Source organism: Motacilla alba, chromosome 18, assembly GCF_015832195.1.
Source record: "Motacilla alba alba isolate MOTALB_02 chromosome 18, Motacilla_alba_V1.0_pri, whole genome shotgun sequence".
In the NCBI taxonomy this organism is placed as follows: Eukaryota; Metazoa; Chordata; class Aves; order Passeriformes; family Motacillidae; genus Motacilla; species Motacilla alba.
In genome coordinates, this window is record NC_052033.1 from 9,610,666 (window position 1) to 9,631,542 (window position 20,877).

The window sequence follows — 20,877 nt, forward strand, 5'->3', positions numbered from 1 at the left end:
AGGAATTTCTTACAATTCCTCCAATTGGAAGGAATTGAAGAAACACCCCAAGCTAAGAAACACCCCAAACTTCCTCAAACACACAAATGGGCACCTGTAGGGCACACTCAGAGCAGACCTGCACCTCTCCCGTGGTTTGCAGTTTGGAGCCAGGTGCATTATCAGATTACTGTGGAGTAAAATGATGCACCAGCACAACCCCCTGTGACCAACAGCTGTGGCCAAATGAGCTCTGTTCCTTCCTTGCATCATCCAGGCACTTGTTGGTGTCACCGAGCTCCCTTTAGGCCAGGCAAAACTCCAGCCCGTGGGACAATGAGCTGGGGCTGGTGCAGCAGCCTCCTGGATCCTGGTCAAATGCTGCCTGGCAGCTTTTGTGCAGGGATTTGGGGATCCTCTGGAAGGTCTGCAGTGCTGGAGGTGGCTTTTGTTTGAATTAAAGGTTACTTCAGAACCAGTTTCTGGTAGATTGGTTATGGTGTGGGGTTTTTGTTGGCTTTCTTTTCCACCTTAAGGAACATAAATTGTCTACAGAGTTCTCAACCACTTTCCCCAGGCTGCCAAAAGGCTCAGTGTAATAATTCCTAATAGTTAAAGGAAAAAGCTATTAAGGAGAGCTTCACTAATCCAGTTATTCTTAAACCTTGTTGTTGGGAGGTGAAGGGTCAGCTGGGAACTGAAATACCCATGGAAACTCCCTCCTCAGGCTTTGTTTTGGTCTCCAGTTTCTGTTGCATCTCCTCAAAATGCACAGACCTGGAGAGGGGGGAGAGACTGGGATACCCGTTTCTATCTTCCAGCTAATTATGACAACCTAAATGATTTTAAAAGATAGGAGGAGAATATTATTTTAAAAGATATGAGATTACCTGAGATAGATTTCCCCGCTCTGACAAAATGTTTTCCCCAGAAATGAGTGGGTTCTTGAATTGTAAATACAGTCCTGTGTCTCAGAGTGGTTTGATTTTCAGCATGGTTGTTTTAGTTTGGCTTTTTCCCCTTGGGGTCTAAGGCAACACAGACCTGCCTGTGTTCTATATCCAAACTGGCTCTTCAGGCAGGGCAGAGAAGTGGTTTCAGTGCCCTGTGAGGCTTTGTGAGACGTGCACAGGTCAGTGTGGGCTGGGGTGACACTGCTCCTGACAGTGAGCACCTGTACTGCCTTAAGGTCTATCTTGGCCAAGCCTAAAACTCAAGCCATTGTTTCATGTCCTTGCTTGCTGTACCATTGTAACTTTTCTACTTCCAGACTCTGCAGCTGCAGCCAGCTCTGAGTTCTTTTGCTCTTTCTGAGCTGCTTTCACAGCTTTCTGAATGTTTTCTTACCTTTCCTGTGTTCCTCACAAAGCCCTCTGGTCTGACCCAGCTGGACCAATGCCCTGTCTTGTGCCAGGGGCAGGTACTTCTCAAATATACACTCCTGGCCACAGAACAAAGACTCGCCGAGAGGAAAATGCTCTTGGCATCTCTTTATTCAACCCTCACCCTCGGGTCGAGTTCGTGTCCTTCTCTAGCAAGACCAACCCCTGTGGAAGTTGAGCAAACCAAGGCCAGGTGTTCCCTCAGCCTCCCAAAGGCACGGCCAACTCCAGACCTGGAGATCACAGCTTTTCCACCCCAGAGCTGTGTTTGGGGTGTGGAGATCAGCTGCAGCCACGCCAGCACTGCCCGAGCACCGGAGCTCTGCCTGAACACCAGCAGAGGAGCCCGGTGTGACTCTTGATCTTCTGACATTTCCCCTCTGAGTCTCTGCCAGGGTTTGTGGGTGGAAATGAGCAGTTGCTGGAGCTGCCACTCGCCTGGCAGGGTTCTCCTGGCGCTGAGCTCTAAGTGTCCAGCTTGGCTCTGTGCACCGCAGGGCTCTGGGGCTGCGCGGTGTCGTTGGCCACCACCGTGGCCTCTCCAAAGGTGTCGATGCACTTGCCCACAGCCTCCAGGATGAGCTGCAGCCGCCTGTCCAGGGCCAGCAGATGGGGCTCGGTGAGCACAGGGGCCAGGGGGTCCTGCAGGAGGGATTCCCTCATCACCTCGCTGAGCCGGTACTCGGGCTCCGCCAAGAGCTGCAGGCGCAGCAGCGTCGTTCTCTTTATTCTGGAAAGAAACAAACCAACACTTTAATGCCTCCCAGCAAGAGCAGCTGAGCTCCTTGACAGCAGGAGGGCAGAGATGGGTGAAGGAATTTAAAGGATTTTGGAACAAAAGTGCTGTAATTTTAATTTTGGAAGGTAATGTTTTTTGGGGTTTTTTTTCAGAAACCTCTACTTCTCTCTTTGTTTTCCCAGAGTATTTGTACTGCAAATTTCTGTCAGCAGAGAGAAAAACAGGAGTGAAGTTCTCAGTAGTAAGTGAGTCAGAGATGACCCAGTTCCCCAGGTTCCTGCAGGGTGGTGCCATCTCCCCAAGGATGACATTTATGAGATGGGAGCAGAGGGGGAGGTAAATGAAAAGACATGAATGAGAAAATATCTTCTGTCAAAACCCTGAGCAAAAAGAGGGAATATTTCCTGGAACTGATGTAACTGTGACTTTTCACCTTAGGGGGTACTGAGGTTCAAATGTGATTTGCTTTGACAGAAAATGGGATGAAAAGCTGCAATCTTGGAATGCTTCTGGGCATGAAATGAAGTGTTCTGAAATCATTTGTTTAATCCTCAGCAGAAATGTGTTGACTTCAGCATGTATAATACTGAAATAAATCAGTGGCTGTAGTTCTTGCCCTTTGATTCTTGGAAATAAAGTGGTCCATGTTTATGGAACCATTTGGATTTAGCCCAGTCAGAATTTTCAGGTGGAAAAAGGTGAAGTCAGATCCATTTTGAGCAGCTGAAGAATTTGTATTTTTAGGCTGTTGTTTACCCAGGGCATCCATTGGGAACATTGACCTGCAGCTCCAACAGGCCATGTGCTGTTTGGGAAAGGCTGTTCCAGGTGCTGGGGACAATCACTAAGGTAGGGAAGGACCTTTAGGATCATCAAGTCCAAATGCTGTCTCAGCACCATCAAACCACATCCACATCCACACATCACTTGAAGAATTCCAGGGATGGTGACTCCATGATTTCCCTGGGCAGCCTGTGCCAATGTTTTACTACCTTACTAGTATGTTTTACTACCCTTTCCAGGAAAACTTTAGGATCCTAATATCCAGTCTAAGTCAGGAGCGTGTGTGGAGCGAGGTGCGCGTGGGCACAAGGGAAGGAGGATGCTGCTGCCACAGGGCCAGGCATCACCTTCCCACATTAATATCCCTGAAAAAACTAAAATAATCAATTGATCAAGTGTGAGGGCTGACAAAGAAGCTTTAAACCCCAGCTGTGAGCTGCTGCTGCTGCTGCCAGGGGAAGCTGTGCCCAGAGCAGATGTGAACAAGCATCTGTGCGCTGTCCTTCCAGGCAGGGCCGGCCCCGGAGCTGCTGGGGTAAACACCAGCTGTGTTTGCTCTGGTCCCAGCAGTGCTTGGAGGTGGAGAGAGGGCTGGTGTGACCCGTGGGGAGCAGCTGATGGAGTTTTGGAACAGCTACACAACAAACAAACAGAGCACGGAGAGGGCTGAGATGGAAACGCCGCCGCCAGCCCCGCTCCGCTCCCACGGGGGCTGTGACCCTGTGGCTGGGCTGGACTGCTGAACCTTTCACCCCGAGCCTTCCAGGGACTCCAGCAGCCTGCCTGGGGCTGCTTCCAGGCCTGGCTGTGCCTCCAGGAGGGTTTTGATGCTTTCAGGGAAAGGACCATCTCGTGGCATGGCCGCATTTGTGCCACTCGTGGTCTGGGAGAGGAGACCTGCAGGCTTCAATGGGAGGGACAGGCTGGGAGAGGCAGATAAAACAGACTCAAATCTGCTGGAAGCCAGGCTTGGAGCAGAACTCAGCTGGGAATGAGGTGGATGTGTTTAACAGCCTGCTCTCAGCATCCCTGAGCTCCCAGTGCTCCTGGCTGGAGGAGCCTTCCTGCTCACATGGCTCAGCTTGGTGTCAGAGCAAGGAGGAGACTCGGTGGGCTGAGTCCAGGCTGGTGGTCAGGGCAGGCTGAAATTTGTGGCCTCTGTGTGCTTACTCAAGCAAAACCTCTTCCCTTCCTTCCCAAGTGGTTTTAGATGCTCTCCCACTCCAAATGGATTGGCTTGTGTGGGAAATGAGGGTTTGTGTGTTTCCCCTAGGTAGCACGAGTTGTTTTTATGCTGTTCCTGGCCCTTGTTTGCTTATGACAAGGTGTTCAGGTCCTCTTACCACTGCCTTTTACAAGAATTAAATTAAGAGGAGTTTCTGGAAGGCGGATCTGGAAGAATAGGAATGCTGTGACCTGTGGATATTATGGTATGAAAGTCAAATTAAGAGGCAGAGTTAATTTCAAACTGCACAAAATTTCAAGAGAAGGATTCCCTGCGAACCTGCAATTAGAAATGAAAAGACTTGCTGAGTGCAAATAACAGTTCTTGAAATTAAAGGTGTGTGGGGAGAGTGCAGTTACCAGCCCGAGGGGGAGAAGGAGCAGGTAGAGCAACGAAAAAGGCTCCACATCTCCTGAAGAGAAGCCCTAGGAAAGAGCAGCTGCTTCTGCCTCTTAAATTTAACTTGCAGCTGCTGATTTATGTGAATTAATGAAGGAGGAGCATAGGGTTAAAATTATGAGCTTCTCCTTCATGCCATGAGAAGAGGAAGCTTGATTAAGTGCATCAAAGTTCCACCAGGATTTTGGATGGAAATTTCTGTTCTTCCTGAGAGCACCTCGTGCTGATGGGCTGGGAAAGGCTGTTAGAACTTTCTGGAAGGGTTTGATCCATTGGACAGCATCTCCTGGTGTGCCAGTGGATGTTTTTCCACTTGTGATTCCCCTGCTCCAGCATCCAGCCCACCCCTTGGCTGGGATTAGCAGGGTCCTCCTTGAGCTGCTGGAGGGAGCCAGGCCTGGGTGAGCCCCCAAGTGACAGCAGGAGCTCGGACATTCCTGGGAAGGAATCTGCAGCTGGAACTTACACACAGCACTGGGAGAGCGGGGCCAGGATGGAGATTTCATCATGGGAATGCCGCCCAAACCTGGGGGGTGAAGCAGAGTTCAGAGCCTGGCCTCCTCCTCCTCCTCGCCCCTCCCCACCTCCTCCCCCTGCCTCACCCTCTGGCGTTGTCCAGGTGCAGGAGGAAGCCATCGTCCCCAAACTTGGTGAACATCTCGTAGTGGTGCCGGTCCATGTTCCCTGCAAAGGCCACACAGAGGGACACTGCTTGCCTTGCAGGGATAATTCAGAAAATTCCCAAGACTTCTTTCAGTTCTGCATGGGGAATTTGTTGCCACGCTGGAAGTGCCCAAGGTGCTGCTTTCCCTTTGTTGGGCTGGGTCTGGGGGCTCCCCTGTGCCCCCACAGTGGAGGGGCTGTGGGGAGACAGCAGGGAAAGGGAAGGAAAAAGAGAGGAAAGGAAAAAGGAAAGGAAAAAGGAGAAAGGAAAAAGGAGAAAGGAAAAAGGAGAAAGGAAGTCCTTCCCCTCCATCATTACCTATCAGGAAGTCGAATATGGCCATGTCCACGATGTTGAGCAGCCGGTTGCTGTTGCTGTAGGGGTAGATCTCCCTCACTGTGTTGCAGTAGAGTGGATTCACTTCCCACCTGCAGGAGATGGAGAAAAGGAGACACCCTGAGCTGCTTCTGCCACATCCCAAAAATACCCCAAAACCCATCTTCCATGTGAAGATGTACAGGAGGAGGAAATAAATCTCCCCTTGTGCATGCAGGAGACTGGAACTGAAGCACAGCCAATGGAGCAGCAAATGTGAGGAAGGCTGTTAGAACTTTCTGGAAGGGTTTGATCCATTGGACAGTGTCTCCTGGTATGACAGTGGATCTTTTTCATCTATGTTCACTATGGCTGTATTTGATTGGTCCTTTACTTAAATCACCATTACCCCTGGTTAATTAAGAAACCACCCTTTGGTAAAGAAATCTCTAACACATTCTACATGCTCACAATACCAGGGGCAGCAGGTTAAGATGAGAATTGTTTCTCATTCTTTTCTCTGATCTTCTCACTGCAAATGGCTTCAAGGGTTATTACACTAATTATTACACTAATTATGGGCTCCCTGAACCCTGGCCTGGGTTATTTCTGCAGCTGTGTCCGTGTGTCTGTGCCCTGCAGTGCAGACATGGGGAGCAGCCTCATTTACCCACTTACTCCTCTTTTCCCTCGAAGGAGTAGGAGCGGATCCAGGGGTTGGGGACGGAGAGCCGTGGGGCCAGGTTGAGGGAGGGCAGGAAGGCAGAGAGGGAGCCCTCCAGGAGGTGGGGGCTCCCACACACGGCGTACTCCGTCTTGCACATGTACGGGCACTTGGCGAAGAAGCAGACGTTGCTGGCTGGGAGGAGAGCAGAAAACAGGAAAAAGGGGCTGTGGTCTCCAGGAGGGTGCTATTGTGGCAGCAAACCCCTAAATGGGGAATAATGTGCATTGACTCCATGATTGCAGAAGGCTGATCAATCGCTTTATTGCAATTGATTGCTTGATTATTTTGTACTACACTATACCACTGAGAAAAACCCATTGCCCTTGCCAGGCCGCTCGGTGCAGCTTTGGCCTAATTGGTCAATCAAGAAAAACACCACCACCATTGGCCAATTAAGAAATCCCTCTTTGGGAAACAATCTCCGTAACACATTCCGCGTGTGCACAACAACAGGTGCAGCAAATGAAGATAAGAACTGTTTTAATTCTTTAATTTAATTTAATTAATTCTTCTTTAATTCTTGTTCTGAGCATTCTCACAGCCTTCCCCAGGAAAATCCTGGGAAAGTCTGTGTCTCTCTCTGGTCAGAGGATTTGTGATTACCACAGGGTGCGAGGTGGCCTGGGCTGAGTCTTTCCCTATCATTGTATTAGGTCTCTGGTCAGGTAAGAAGTTATATGAACTCTATGGATCACAGAAGGTCGATGTTCTTTCTTTCTCTTTTTTTTTTTTTTTTTTTCTCTTTCTCTTTCTTTTTCTTTCTCTCTTTTCCCATTCCTTTTATAGACTAGTTCACTACAAGTGTATTTGATTGGTCCTTTACTTAAAACACCATCACCATTGGCTAATTAAGAAACAACCCTTTGGTAAATTAATCTCTGTAACACAGTCTACATCCTCACAATTGTTTCTTATTCTTTTCTCTGATCTTCTCACAGCCTTTCCCAGGATGATGCCTGGGAAAGTTGTGTTTCTCTCTGTGCCCACAGAGCTGCTGTCACATTTCCCTGCCATGGGACGGGGATTATTTCTTGTGGCAGGGATAGTAAAGTGAGGGGGAGCAGATGGGAAGAGGCCCAAGGGGTTGCAGATGAGTGCAGAGCAATTTAGGACTCCCTGTTTGATGGCTGTTTCATGGAAAAACTCTGGGGAATCCAAGGAAAAAGAAGGTAAAACCCAAAGCATCTGTGTCATGGATGTCAACCTGCCAAATCACAGATTTGGGTCCTGTGCTAAGGGAAAGGTTAAGGAAAAAGGGCCAAATGAGTAGATCTGGTAGATGATTCCAGCTGGAGGGAACCTCTGCTGTCACCATGTCTTTGTGCACGTTTAACCCAAGATTTTATTTTCTGCACCCACAGCACGAGTCCTGCAGCCCCTTTTCCTGCGGCCCCTGCCCTTCCTCCACCGTGGAACACCCCAGCTTTGGGTCAGGTGTGAAGGGACCTTAAAGACTTTAACTGGGACCATGATTTGCCTCATCCTGAGCCAGCCTTTGCCCACCTGGTGACACGAAGAAGACGCTCTGCAGGACCTCGTTCTTGGTGACCTCCAGGATCTCCTTGGTGACGTTGATCAGCCTCCCCACGGTGGGTGGCACCCTCCGGAAATCCAGGATCCTGCAGAGGGGACAGGGGATGCTGCACAGTGGGGTGGCAGGTGCTGCCCCTGCCCCTTCCATCTGTGAACCAGGAGCCTTTGGATCCCTGCACCCGGACTCTTTCCAGCAAAAACCCCTCTGGGCCAAAATGTGGCTGTGTTTGGATGTTGGTATTTTAATAACTGCTGTCTGGAACAATCTGGATGTTCTTCAGCATTCCTGTCTCTTTCCCTAACATTGCCTTGGTTTCTCCCACCCCTTTGCACACAAACAGGGTCCTCCAAGGGCCAAAGCAGCCCTTCAGGCCCTTCTACAGTGTCGGTTTGACACGGAGCAAAGATATTGATCCTGGTACCACGTGGCTGAGGAGACACCCCCTCCTCCAGAGGCACTCATGCCCAGCTAATTCCTCAAAAATACTCTTAAAAACCTCAGGGCCTGGGGCAGGAAAGCATTCCTGGCAGTCAATGGGAAGCTGCTGCTGATTGCTGAGTCAGTAACACGGGCAGAGCTGGCTAATGCTCTGCTTGGCTCCTTGGGTAATGCCCCAGCTCCTGGGAAATGGGCACAGAACAGGATTTAGCCTGCTACTTATTGAGCAATGTTCAGAGAGAAAAAAAAATTTGCTTTTATCCAGCATCTTTCAGCTCTAAAAACCACAAAGCACTTCACAAAAGCAGTCTGGCCTCATTTTTGTGGCAGTGGAGCTGCAGGGGCGAGGTGGTGGTGGCTGAGTCAAGCAGAGTCAAGTGAGGATGTTGGGGCAGAACTGGGAAGGGAATTCAGCTCACTTTGTTCCCTTTCTCAGAGTCTGAGCTACAGGACTTAATTTAGTGCTGCTTGTCCTATGGAAACTGGAGATCCCCACCCACCCTGACCATCAGAGATCACCTTCCCCTGGTGTTCAGAGGAGAGGAAGGCTGCTGCCCTCATCTTCTGAGATGAGTAATTTTGATTTTATTTGAAACACACACCCTGCTGGGAAGAGGTGCCAGGTTAATTGCTCATTATCTGAGGGCTTAAAACTGCATTGCTGCAGTTTATCAGCCCAAAGCACACCTTGATTGCTGATGGAGTGTGTGCCTCCCTCACCAGCAGGGCACCCGGGCTGTGCCCAGAGCTCAGACAGGCACTTGGATGCAGGAGAGGGATAATGTGTGACAGCCAGGTGAGAATCTGACCCCTTCCAGCATGGACTGCACCTGCTTTCATGCAGTGGCCAAGGCAAAGCTGGCTCTGGGGTATCAGATGAGATCCAGGAGGATCTCCTGGAGGATTCCTCCCTCCCTCCCTTTCCTCCCTCTCTTCCCCTGAGCCCTGCAGGGCTTTCCCCAGAGCTCTGGAGGCCAGAGGAGCAGGCAGAGGAGCAGCAGGAGGAGGCAGGGCTGGGCCAGCCCTACCTGTCCAGGTGGAAGGCGGCGATCTCCGCGTTGTGCCGCTGGAAGTCCACGAAGTAGAAGAAGTCCTCAGGAGTCTCCTCCTCGCGTTTCTGCCTGGGAGAAAGCAGGGGGTGAGCCTAACCAAGCTGCTGGGCAGCCTGGACAGGGAGTGGTGGCACAAGGACAGCTGGTGGGCTCGGGGACAGCCCCTGTGTGGCCACATTGGGGACAGAGCCCAAGGGCTCAGTGCCCAGCTGGAGCCATCACCCGCCGTGCCAGAGAGCAGCCCCTGCACCCTGGAGGTGCCAGGTGGCTGGGGCAGGCAGAAGAGCTGACTGGGGCTTTAAATCTGCTTCAGCAAGAGCTTAGACCCCCTTAGGACAAAGTTTCAGGTGGTGTTTGTCACATCCCCCCGGAGGCAGGGGAGGGCTCAGGTCTGATGCTCTCCTATCCCTGAGGTGGGAGCTCCATTTAATTCCATTTAATTCCATTTTCTGGCTGGCACTCAGTGCCCCAGTAGGTGCAGCACGGGAATTTGATGCTCAGCCTTAACTCTTGGGAAATGGGGTGTTAACTCTTGGGAAATGGGGTGTTAACTCTTGGGAAATGGGGTGTTAACTCCTGGAAATGGGGTGTTAACTCCTCGAGAGGGGTTGTTAACTCCTGGGAATGGGGACAGGACACAGGAAATCCCTCCTGGCTCAGCAGGCCATGGATGCTTTCCTTCCCCTCCAGGACCTGGTGGACTCTGGGCAGAGGTGGATGGAAACCCAGGTGAGAGGAGCGGGCTGCCTTCTGGGTGAGGATATTATCCCAGCCCACGTGCTGCCAGCTGCTCTGCTCACACACGGGCAGTAAAGTCAGAGGGAATAGATGTGAAGAGACCCAAGGGGCTGCAGATAAGAGCAGAAGCAATTTAAACCCCCTGTTTGATGGCTGTTTCTTGGAAACACTCCGAGGAATCCAAGGAAAAACAAGGCAAAGCCCAAAGTCTGCTGGGGAAGAGCAGTCCCTCATGGCAAAGATCTCAGGAGAACAAGTGTCCCAAGGTCCTTCTCCACCTGGCACCAGGAACTGAGACATTTCCAACATCAACAGCAGTGTGGGAACGCTGGTATTTACCCACGTGTGCTCCTGGGCTGGTGTGAGCAGCCAAGAATAATGAAAAATAATGGAACCTTTTCAGCTGCCCAGGTCGGGAGGGCAGGAGAGGGAAGGTGTGGCTGGGACCTCCCCGTGCCAAGGAAGGTGCCAGCCCACCCTGCAGGGGCTCAGGGGGGCTCTACTGGCCTTACCTCATGGGCTTGAACATGGCTTTCCCAAAATCCTGGAACCTGAGGACCAGCTTCAGGTGCACACCGCTGGGCTTCACCACTTGGGAGGAAAGGGGATGTTAGCTCCTGGAAAATGGGGTGTTAGCTCCTGGAAAATGGGGTGTTAGCTCCTGAAAATAGGGTGTTAACTTCTGGGAGATGGGGTGTTAACTTTTGGGAAAGGGGATGTTAACTGCCTGGGAAATAGGGTGTTAACTCCTGGAAATGGGGGTGTTAATTCCTGGAAAGTGGTTGTTAACGTCTGGAAATGGGGTGTTAACTCTTGGAAAATGGGATGTTAACTCCTGGAAACACCCCAGTTACACACCCCAGCACAACCTGGCTTTCCAGCCCCATGAGTGCATCCCATCTCTCCTTCCAGCTACGCCCTCTCCTTCCATTTCCTTTCCTCTCCCCTGTGCCATTGAGCAGATTTCCCTTCAGCCCCTCTGTTACATCCCCCTGGGGACTTTTTCCTCCCTCCCCAGCAGAACCCAGTGCTCTCCTGGTGTCCTGACACCCACATCGAACAGGCTGCTCGTGGAAGTGGTGGAATTATCACCCCTGGGTGTTATAAAAAGCATGGACGTGGCCCTTGGGTTGGACTCCATCATTTTACAGGGCTTTTCCACCTGGAATGATTCCATGCTCTATGATCCCAACCTCTGCTGGGTTAATGGGAGGGAGCCGGGCCTGGCCTGGCATTTTCTGGCCGAGCTGAGGATGGAGCAGCCGGGGATGGCACGTGGGTGCCAGGTGCCACACTCACCCTGGCTGCAGTCACAGGCTCCCAGCAGCGCCTTCTCATCCTGGCTGTAGTCTGCAAGGGCAGAGGAGCAGTGAGAGCAGGGCAGCATTCACAGGCATCCCCGAGCAGGGGAGAGAAATGGTGCATCTCACTCCATCTCATCAGAAGGCTAATTAATTACTTTATTATGCTATATTATTCTATACTCTATTACTCTATGTTGCATTATATCTAAACTGAATCTGCCCAGCACTCAACTCTGCACAGGACTGCACTGATCTCATGTCAGCTGACAGTCCTGACACACAAACACCATCACTTTGGGTAAACCATCTCCATAGTGCATTCTACTTTGGCACAACACAGGAGCAGCAAATGAGATAAGAACTGTTTTTCCTTTCTCTGAGGTTCAGAGAATGCAAATCTCAGAAATATTCTTGGGGAGAACTGTGCCTTGCTTTTCTCTGTGAAGACAAATGTGGGGCTGCCCGCCAGGCTCCATCTCCTGCTGCTGAGCCCCTGGCAGGCTCCAAGGAGCCAACCCCCATCCCCAGCCAGTCCCTGCGTGTGGAAGCCGTGGGACAGAGAGAGAGGAACGGCACGCGTTCCTCACAGCGGCTTGTGACAATTTTCAGGGAGTTGTAAGATGTGATAACTCGCTAAGTATAAACACTCTGCAGGTGGTGTTTTTCTACTTTGTCTTTCTGTTCTTCTCAAGGACAGTGTGCGAGGAAGGTGTTTTTGGTAACTAGCCAATCAAAGAGAATGTATGGCATCACTCTATTTAAACCACACGGTTCTCTTGGATAAAGCCTTCTTTGCTCTTTCTACAACACTGCTCCCGCCTGTCCCCGTGTCACTCTGGGAGTGCCTCCCGTGTGCTCACCGGCGCTGATGGTGGGCAGCTCCCGCAGGTCCCGCAGCAGCCTGCTGACGGCGGCGCTGGAGCGGGGGTAGAGCCCATCCCGGCTGATGCCCAGCTGGAACTGCAGCCAGCCGGCCTCGGAGCGCAGCGGCAGCGGCACCGGAGAGCTCAGGTTCAGCTCCTGCCGGTACAGCTTGTGTCTCCTGCAAGAGAGGCGTTCCGGGCATGAGGATGTGGAAAAGGTCCCGTCTCCGAGCCTGGAAGGTGCCAGGAGCAGAGCGTGGGGTGGGGAAGGGGAAACTGAGGCAGGAGATGGTCAGTCTCTGACTGTGGTCTTTGTCAGGGTCCCCAGGAAGAGGGAACAGATGAATCTGACTGCATGTTCTTAGAAGGCATATATTATATTATATTATATTATATTATATTATATTATATCATATTATATTATATTATATTATATTATCATATTATATCATATTAATATCATATTATAATATGATATTAATATGATATTAATATGATATTAATATGATATATCATATTAATATCATATTATATCATATTAATATCATATTGCATATAATATAATGCAATATAATATAATTATATTGCATTATATTGTATTATATTGTATTATATTGTATTATATTGTATTATATTGTATTATATTGTATTATATTGTATTATATTGTATTATATTGTATTATATTGTATTATATTGTATTATATTATGCTATACTAAAACAATGCTAAAGAAAAAAAGATACATCAGAAGTCTTAACAAGAATGATAATGAAAACTCGAGACTGACTCCTCAGAGTCCAACACAGCTGATTGGTCATTAAGTGAAAACAATTCACGTGTTGGAAAAACATCTCCAAATCACAGCCCAAAGCAGCAAAACACAGGAGAAACTGAGACTTCTCAGCTTCCCAGGAGAAAATCCTGGGAAAGGGGATTTTTCCAGAAAATATCATGGTGACATCTGACCATCTCTGGGAGAGTTTCTTCCCTGAAGCTGGTGGGAAAAAATCACTAAAAACAAGTTTCAAAGGATAGTATTGATACACTCTGTTATAAATGTTTTAAAGCTAATCATCCAAAATTACTCTTCAGAATCTTACAACAATGTACCTTTCATACTTCTATTTTTCTAAACTATCTGCTTCTATTTGTAAGGCTATCCTTTAAAACTTCTTTTTAGTTCAGTTTTTCTCTCAATCAGGTCTGTCTTACTCCATGATATTTCTAAGTCAACATTTTTTATCTCAAGGTTTACATAGACATACATACTACATCAACCTTCTATCAAACTTTATCAGCCGAGGATGGCACTGGGGGCTGGAAAGGGCTCCTGGCTGCTGGGGGTTTCTTTATTTCCCTGCTCAGCCCAGCTGCTGGGCTTTGCTTGGGCTTTTTCCATCACCTTTCTCCATCCAAGCAGGCTGAGCAGAGTGGTTAACCTGGCTGGGAGCAGGGCTTGAAAAAAATGGCTGAGATGGTCAGAGTCTCTGACCATCTCTGAGAGAGTTTTTTCCCTGAAGTTGGGGGAAAAAAAATCACTAAAAGGTACAAATTGACCTCTGTGACCAAATTCGCAGTGAGCAGGGATGCCACAAGATCATGTGGCAGCATGCTGCCCGTGATCTCTAAAAATCAAGGTTCAACCCCACCCTTTTTTTGGCAGGTGGAGCTGAAGGAGCCTCCCAAGTTCAGTAATAACCCCAAATCATCTCCCCACTCGATCAGCATTTCCCTCAGCCTCGAGACCTCCAAGGCTGGGGCTGTGGAACTGAAAGGTCACTTGTCGCAGCCAGCAAGGACAGGGCTTTGGCTTCTCATGAACATTGTCCAGCCCGTGTGTGGAGCAGCCAGTCCTGAAGTTCAGTTGGCACTGAAAGTGCCGGGATCCATCCAGGAAAGCAAACAGGAGCTGGGGGCTGATAAGGAGTAGGACATTAACCAAGGCTGGGATGGAGTGGCTGGACAGGGGGAAGTGCCACGTGCCCGGCCAGAGCCATCCAGAGCCTGAGCAGTGAGGTCTGGCCGTGCCCTGAGGCGTTTATCAGCCAAGGATGGCACTGGGGGCTGGAAAGGGCTCCTGGCTGCTGGGGGTTTCTTTATTTCCCTGCTCAGCCCAGCTGCTGGGCTTTGCTTGGGCTTTTTCCACCACCCTTCTCCAACCAGGCAGGCTGAGCAGAGTGGTTCATCTGGCTTGAACCCTCCCAGAGCTGTTCCAGTGGTGTAGGAAATGAATTTGTAGAAAATTCTGGAAGTTTGATAGAAGGTTGATATAGTATGTATGTGTAGGTACACCTTGAGATAAGAAACGTTGACTTAGAAATATTTTAGAGTAAGACAGACCTTATTGAGAGAAAAATTGAAAAAAATTTAAAAAGAAGTTTTAAAGGATAGCCTTGCAAATAAAAGCAGATAGTTTAGAAAAATAGAAGTATGAAAGGTACATTGTAGTAAGACTTCTGAAGAGTAATTTTGGATGATTAGCTTTAAAACATTTATAACAGAGTGTACCAATACTATCCTTTGAAACTTGTTTTTAGTTCTATTTTTCTCAATAATATCTGATTCCACAGTGTTTCTAAGTCAGCATTTCTTATCTCAAGGCTTACTTTTACATACCTACTATGTGAGCCTTCTGTCAGGCTTTGAGAATTTTCCACAACTTCATTTCCTACACAGTGGTGTCCTGGGAGACCTCTAGGAGCTGGAGAGACAGGTTGGATGTGCAGCTCACAGGAGCCTGTTCCCTCTCCCAGTCTGTTTGTCTTTCCATTTGACTGGGCCAGCCACAGCAAGAAATCCACGTGTGCATGGTCAGAGGGAGCTGGAGCACTTCCCTCCCTCACCAGCTCTTTGCTCAGGAGGCAGAAAATTCCCTGTGCACAAGGAAATGCCATGGAGTGCCATCAGCTCCAGCCTGCACAGGAGGCAGAAAATTCCCTGTGCACATGGAAATGCCATGGAGTGCCATCAGCTCCAGCCTGCACAGCTCCAGAATATTCCCTGTGCACATGGAAATGCCACGGAGTGCCATCAGCTCCAGCCTGCACAGCTCCAGAATATTCCCTGTGCACAAGGAAATGCCATGGAGTGCCATCAGCTCCAGCCTGCACAGCTCCAGAATATTCCCTGTGCACATGGAAATGCCATGGAGTGCCATCAGCTCCAGCCTGCACAGGAGGCAGAATATTCCCTGTGCACAAGGAAGTGCCCTGGAGTGCCATCAGCTCCAGCCTGCACAGGAGGCAGAATATTCCCTGTGCACAAGGAAGTGCTCTGGAGTGCCATCAGCTCCAGCCTGCACAGGAGTGCACAGCTCCAGAATATTCCCTGTGCACATGGAAATGCCATGGAGTGCCATCAGCTCCAGCCTGCACAGGAGTGCACAGCTCCAGAATATTCCCTGTGCACAAGGAAGTGCCCTGGAGTGCCAGCAGCTCCAGCAGAAGTGCCTTGACCCCCCCAGCCTGCTGCCCTTCCCGTGGGCACAAGTGAGGCACAACCTTAATGAGTTGTGAGGCATTAATAAGGCCTTAATTAATAAATGAGGTATTAACCCTGCCACAGCCGGGGACAGTAAACCCCAGTGCCATGGACAGGAGTGACTCAGGATTTTTCCCGAGGGAAGCTGCCCAAATATTTTACCATATTTGCTCTCCTGCCTGCCACACACAGGCTGCTCCCCCAGGGTGGCAGTGAGCAAGGGATTACTGAGGGGGAAAAAAATGCAGTGGTTATGCAAGGGGAGGCAGATCCCAGCCCTGCATCCGCATGGTCCCTGCCCAGGCTGGGCCAGTCCTTTCCCGGCCTTTCAACCCAAAATACAGCTCTCCCTGCCTCCCTGCTTCCTTCAGGATTCCTGAAATACTTCCCTGGAAAAAACCAGATCTCTGCAGAAGGCATAATGATATAAAAACAGGGTTCATTTCTACCCTGCTATAAATAGCCCTGGGGTTGCCCTGGCTTTCAGCTCTCTGCTGGGCTGGGAGGGAGGCACAGCGTGGGGTGACACTGCTCAGGCCACCAGCATCCTGAGTTTGGGCTTTTGAAGCTGCTCCTTCCAGGATAAAAATAAGCTCTGGAGTTTCTGAGGGATTTTTTTTGTTGTTTTGAAGAGGTGTGGATGTTTTGTTGTTTTTTCCTTCCTGCATCCCCATCAGTGTCTCTGGTTCTGCACCCTGCAGTCAAACTGCTGGTCCTGGCTGAGGTGCTGGGAGCAGACAGGGGTGGGCAGCAGCTGGCTTGCAGGGAGCACCGTGGAGGAGGACACGCTCTGGCCATGGGTGTCCCAACAGGACGTGTCCTGGGGCTGCTCCAGCTGGCAGAGCCCCCGTCCAGCTGATGTCCATCTGGCTGCAGAAATGAAGGCAGACACGCTGTGCTGGAGGAGCAGGGTGAAACTGCAGCTTGTTCCACTCAGGGGGAGCGTCCTGCTGCTCCCAAAGCTGCTCTGCCAACTCCCACATCCACGGGTGATGGAGAAATGTGCTGTCAACCTGTCATGCTGAGGAGAGGATGCCCATGGACACTCAGCCCTGAGCTCTGCTGCCTGGCTCTGCATGTGGAGCTGCTGTGGACATTTTGCTCTTCAGTCCTCAGCAGCAGCAGCTTGGTTGAAGCCAGGCAGTGGGAGAGAAAGCCATGAATTCCTGAGTGCCACGAGGACCCTGCCCTGGCCACGTCAGAGAGGACACGGGCTCTGCAGTGCTCCTGGTGAGGCAGAAGTTCCTCTGTGCCCACAGCAAATTAAAAATCTTATAAAATCCATCAGCTCTGGCGAGTGCCACCTGATTACATGTTCAGTTTGCAGCAGTGGTGGCTGTTGGCAGGTTTTTGCAGGAGCAGTTGTGTCACCTCAGCCTGTGCTCTCTGGAGGTTTCACCCACTTATGAGCATCATATATTTTATTTCAGGGTGAGGAATAATCAATATTCTGCCTTCTTTCCTTCCTGGAGGTGCAAAGCGAAGTCGATCAAGAACAAAAGGCATCACAGTGTTCCTCCACAGCCAAACCTTGGGGCACGAGGCAAAGTGCAGCCATGGCTGCAGCACAGATTCCATCTTATAACAGCGTGGTGAATAAAACTGGGGAGGGCAGACTTCTCACTGTCCTGCAAGAGAGGCTGCAGCAAGTGCTCAGGGTTTCTGATGGTGCCATCACTCCATGAGCTGCTTTGGTTGAAATCCCCCATTCCCATTGGGATTTTGCTTGGGAAACATCCACCTTGGTACCCCAATCCTGGTGTCTTCAGCAGGCAGTGCTCAGCTCTGAGAAGATGCACCCGGGTGGGTCTGTGGCACAGCCAGGGGTACTCAAACCCACCAGCCATGGATTTCAAGTGCTGAGACAAAGGATTCAACAGGATCCAGACTGACTGGAGACAGGGAAGAGCCTGGCAGGGGTGGCCCTGGCTGAGCCCCGAGGTGGTTCCAGCCCCTGGTGCTGCTCAGGCCATGAAGGTCATCCTCTGTTCCTTCCATTATCGCTTCCCATCATCTCCTCCAGCAAATCTCTCATGGAACCAGCACTGGGTGAGTCCCACAGGAACAGGAGGAACAGGCATGGAAGTGGAGAGAGCAGGAGCTTGGAATCCTGCCTGTGCACCTTACAGGGGATGGGAGGAGTGGGGGCTGCTCCCATGCTGGAAACCAAACTGGCAGGGAGGTGCAGGGCAGGGGTCCCTGGGGTGTCCCCAGGACGTGCTGTCATCCCCTTGCAGGGGTCCTGTCCCACAGAGGGGACAGTGGGTGAGGTGATGCCGTGAGCTCAGCACGCTGGGAGCTCTGTGCTCTGCTGAATCCGAGTTTGTGCACGAGTGGAGAAGTTCTGGGGGTGCAGGAAGCAGCTGTGGGGTGCTGTATGCTTCCAGCCCCAGCCCCCTCCAGTGGAAGGGGGGTTAGATCAGGGATTCAAGGTACAGATAATCGATGCTTGGAGCTGGCACTGAGGGTCCCTGTGCCTCCCCAGGGCAGTGACCACAGGGCAGGGACAGTCCCACCCCAGGGGCAGGGAATGAGGGAGCTGGATGAGGGAGTTTCCTCCTTGCTGGGGTGGGAGAGGCACCAGGAAGAGGGTTCTGAGCCGGGGGTCTCTTTCTCTGTGGCTCTGGCAGTGGAGCAGGGTGGGAGACACCCCAGCAGAGCCCCTCAGCCCAGCCCAGCCTGCCCTGGGGGCTGGAGGGGTGAGGGCACAGAGCCAGATCTGGGGGCAAGCTGGACTGGGGATGCCAGGGGACACCCAAGGGACAGAGGTGCCCAGGAGAGCTGCCACAAAAGGAGGGGTACCTGAGAGGGGGTGTCCAGAGAGGGGGTGCCCGGGGGGTGCCCATACAGGGCGTGCCTGGCCAGAGTGTGCCCGGGGGATGCCAGGGCAGGGGTACCCGTGCAGGGGGTGCCCAGAAAGGGGGTGCCCAGGGGATGCCCGTGCAGGAGGTGCACTCACTGAGGATGCCTGGGAAGGGGGTGCTCAAGAGATCCCAATGCCTGGGGGGTCCAAAAAAGGGGTGCCCAGGTGATGCCAGGGAAGGGGGTGACCATGCAGGGGGTGCCCAGGAGATGCCAGAGAAATGTGTCCCCATGCAAGGGGTGCCCAGGAAAGGGGTGTCCAAGAGATATCCGGGAAAAGGGTGCCCATGCAGGGGTGTTCAGAAGACACCCGGGAAGAGGGTGGCCAGGAGATGTAGGTGCAGTGGGTGCCCGAGAACGGGGCGCCCAGGAGATGCCAAGGAAGCAAGGGATCATGCAAGGGGTGCCCGGTAGGAGGGTGCCCAGAAGCTGCCGGCACTGGGATTGTCTGGGTGAGTGCCCAGGAAAAGAGCGCCCAGGAGATGTCTGGGAAGGGGGTGCTGGGGAAGGAGGTGCCCAGGAGATACCCGGGAAAAGAGTGCCCAGGAGATACTCGGGAAGGGGGTGCCGGGGAAGGGGGTGCCCAGGAGATATTCGGGAAGGAGGTGTCGGCGAAGGGGGTGCCCAGGAGATGTCCGGGAAGGGGGTGCCCAGGAAGGAGGTGCCCAGGAGATACTCGGGAAGGGGGTGCCGGGGAAGGAGGTGCTCAGGACATGTCCGGGAAGGAGGTGCTCAGGAGATGTCCGGGAAGGGGGTGCCGGGGAAGGGGGTGCCCAGGAGATGCCCAGGAAGGGGGTGTCGAGGCGATGCGCGGCGCGGGGTGCCCAGGAGCCGTTCGCGCGGGGGATGCGCGGCGCCGAGCGCGGGGGGTGCCGCGGCTGCGGGACGCACCTGTTCCAGCGAGCCGCCTTCCGCCGGTAGTAGCGCAGGGCTTCGCGGGCGCCCAGCAGCGGCTCGGCGGGGCCCGGCGGGGCGGCGCGGTACAGCGGGTGGGCGAAGAGGCGGCGCAGCGCGGGGGCGGCGCGGGGGGCGCGGGAGAGCGGCGGGCGCGGCGCGGGGGGCGCGGGGCAGGGGCAGCCCGGGGAGACCCTGCCCAGCTCCCGGCGCGCCCGCGGCCAGAGGTGGAAGTAGAGGTCGGCGGCCAGCAGCGCCCCGAGCAGCAGCAGCACGGCCGGGCGGTCCCGCCGCGGGCCCGGCATGGCCGGTGCGGGCTGCGGGCGGCCACGGGGACGGGGACGGGGACGGGGACAGCGCCGGGCGCGCCGGCGGCTCCCGGGGCGGGCAGGGCGCACGGGGGAGCTCGAGCGGCGGAGCCGGGGGTGCGGGCACCTCGGGGCGGGGACCGGGCAGGGCGCTCGGGGCCCGGCGCGGGGGAGCGGGGGTGGGGGCACGGCAGCGCGGGAGCCTCCCCCGGACACGGTGCCGGTGCCGGTGCCGGTGCCGGTGCCGGAGGGGAGCGAGCCGAGCGGCCCCGGGCTGTGCCGCCCGCCCCCAGCGCCGCCCGCCCGCCCGCCCGGCGCAGCCCCGCGCAGGTGGCGCGTCCCCCGCCCGCCCTCGCCGCCAGCTCCTTCGGGGGCTTCCCCTCTCCCGAAGGCGGAAAGCCGGCCCGGGAGAGCTTTGGCAGCAGCTGCAGGGTGCTGGGTGTCGCTGGGTGCCGGGGGGCTCTGTGGGAAGGGGAGGGGGGTTCGAACCCCTCTGCTGCCGGCGGGCCCGGCCCGGGTGGGCTCTGCCCCCCAGAGCTGGGCTTGCAGCCCCTCCTGGGGCTGGCGGATGGTTCAGAGGCCGCTTTTATTTTCTTAATTTCTAATAAACCCTATAGTTGGGGGAACTCCTGCCTGCAGCTCGCTGGGAGCGGCGGGGCCGTGGGGACGAGCTGGGGCTGGGAGCAGCCCGGGGCATGGAGAGCCCAGCGAGGGACAGGCTGGAGACAGCGGACAGGGGAGGGGAGCGTAGGAGAAACTGGCGAGCGAGGCCAGACTGGGCTGGCTGCGGCTCTGTGCTGAAGGGAGAACAGAAAATAAACTGCAGAAAGAGGGAGAAGTCGGTTTTGTTTTCAGCTGGCCGGAGCAGCACGGCTAGGGGAGGGTCTGGGAAGTGCCAGCGCTGGGGTGGGGGGGTTGGACTGAGCAAATCGGCATCGCAGGGGCTGGCCGAGCGTCTCCTGCTGTCCGAGATGCTCCTTTGATCCACAAGGGGGGATAAAACAATCCCCCGCGCTGCGGGGTGGCTGCAGGGACCTCAAACAGACCAGTTCTCTTGGTCTTCTGGTCTTTGGCAGACAGTTCTTACTCTCCTTTAGAAATACAATTTCAAAATCGCTGTCTTCTGATATTTGAAGAGTTTGGGTTTTAGGTTTGGGGTTTTTTCCTCTGAACTTCTTTTTCTTTTTATTA

The 20,877-nt window shown here is 52.9% G+C and overlaps 1 protein-coding gene across 1 annotated transcript; it reads right to left on the reverse strand.

The window, feature by feature from the left end:
• Window positions 1-1,454: 1,454 nt before the first annotated feature.
• FAM20A (FAM20A golgi associated secretory pathway pseudokinase) lies at window positions 1,455-19,757 on the reverse strand. Its single transcript, XM_038157498.1, has 11 exons — window positions 19,376-19,757; window positions 12,140-12,321; window positions 11,275-11,325; window positions 10,488-10,566; window positions 9,214-9,306; window positions 7,717-7,832; window positions 6,165-6,345; window positions 5,490-5,599; window positions 5,110-5,191; window positions 4,974-5,033; window positions 1,455-2,091 (listed from the first exon to the last, which is right to left on the reverse strand). The coding sequence occupies exons 1-11, from the start codon at window positions 19,681-19,683 to the stop codon at window positions 1,827-1,829; spliced, it is 1,527 nt and encodes a 508-aa protein (XP_038013426.1). The 5' UTR covers window positions 19,684-19,757; the 3' UTR covers window positions 1,455-1,826.
• Between the last annotated feature and the right edge of the window lie 1,120 nt (window positions 19,758-20,877).

What these genes read in the sequence shown, in the direction of transcription:
- FAM20A (XM_038157498.1), bottom strand. Translation starts at nt 19,683, where the DNA reads ATGCCGGGCCCGCGGCGGGACCGCCCGGCCGTGCTGCTGCTGCTCGGG. An exon ending in GCCGCCTTCCACCTGGACAG is followed by an intron (nt 7,833 to 9,213) that starts GTAGGGCTGGCC and finishes TCCCCTCTGCAG; the next exon opens with GATCCTGGATTTCCGGAGGG. An exon ending in CATATTCGACTTCCTGATAG is followed by an intron (nt 5,192 to 5,489) that starts GTAATGATGGAG and finishes TGGCCTTTGCAG; the next exon opens with GGAACATGGACCGGCACCAC.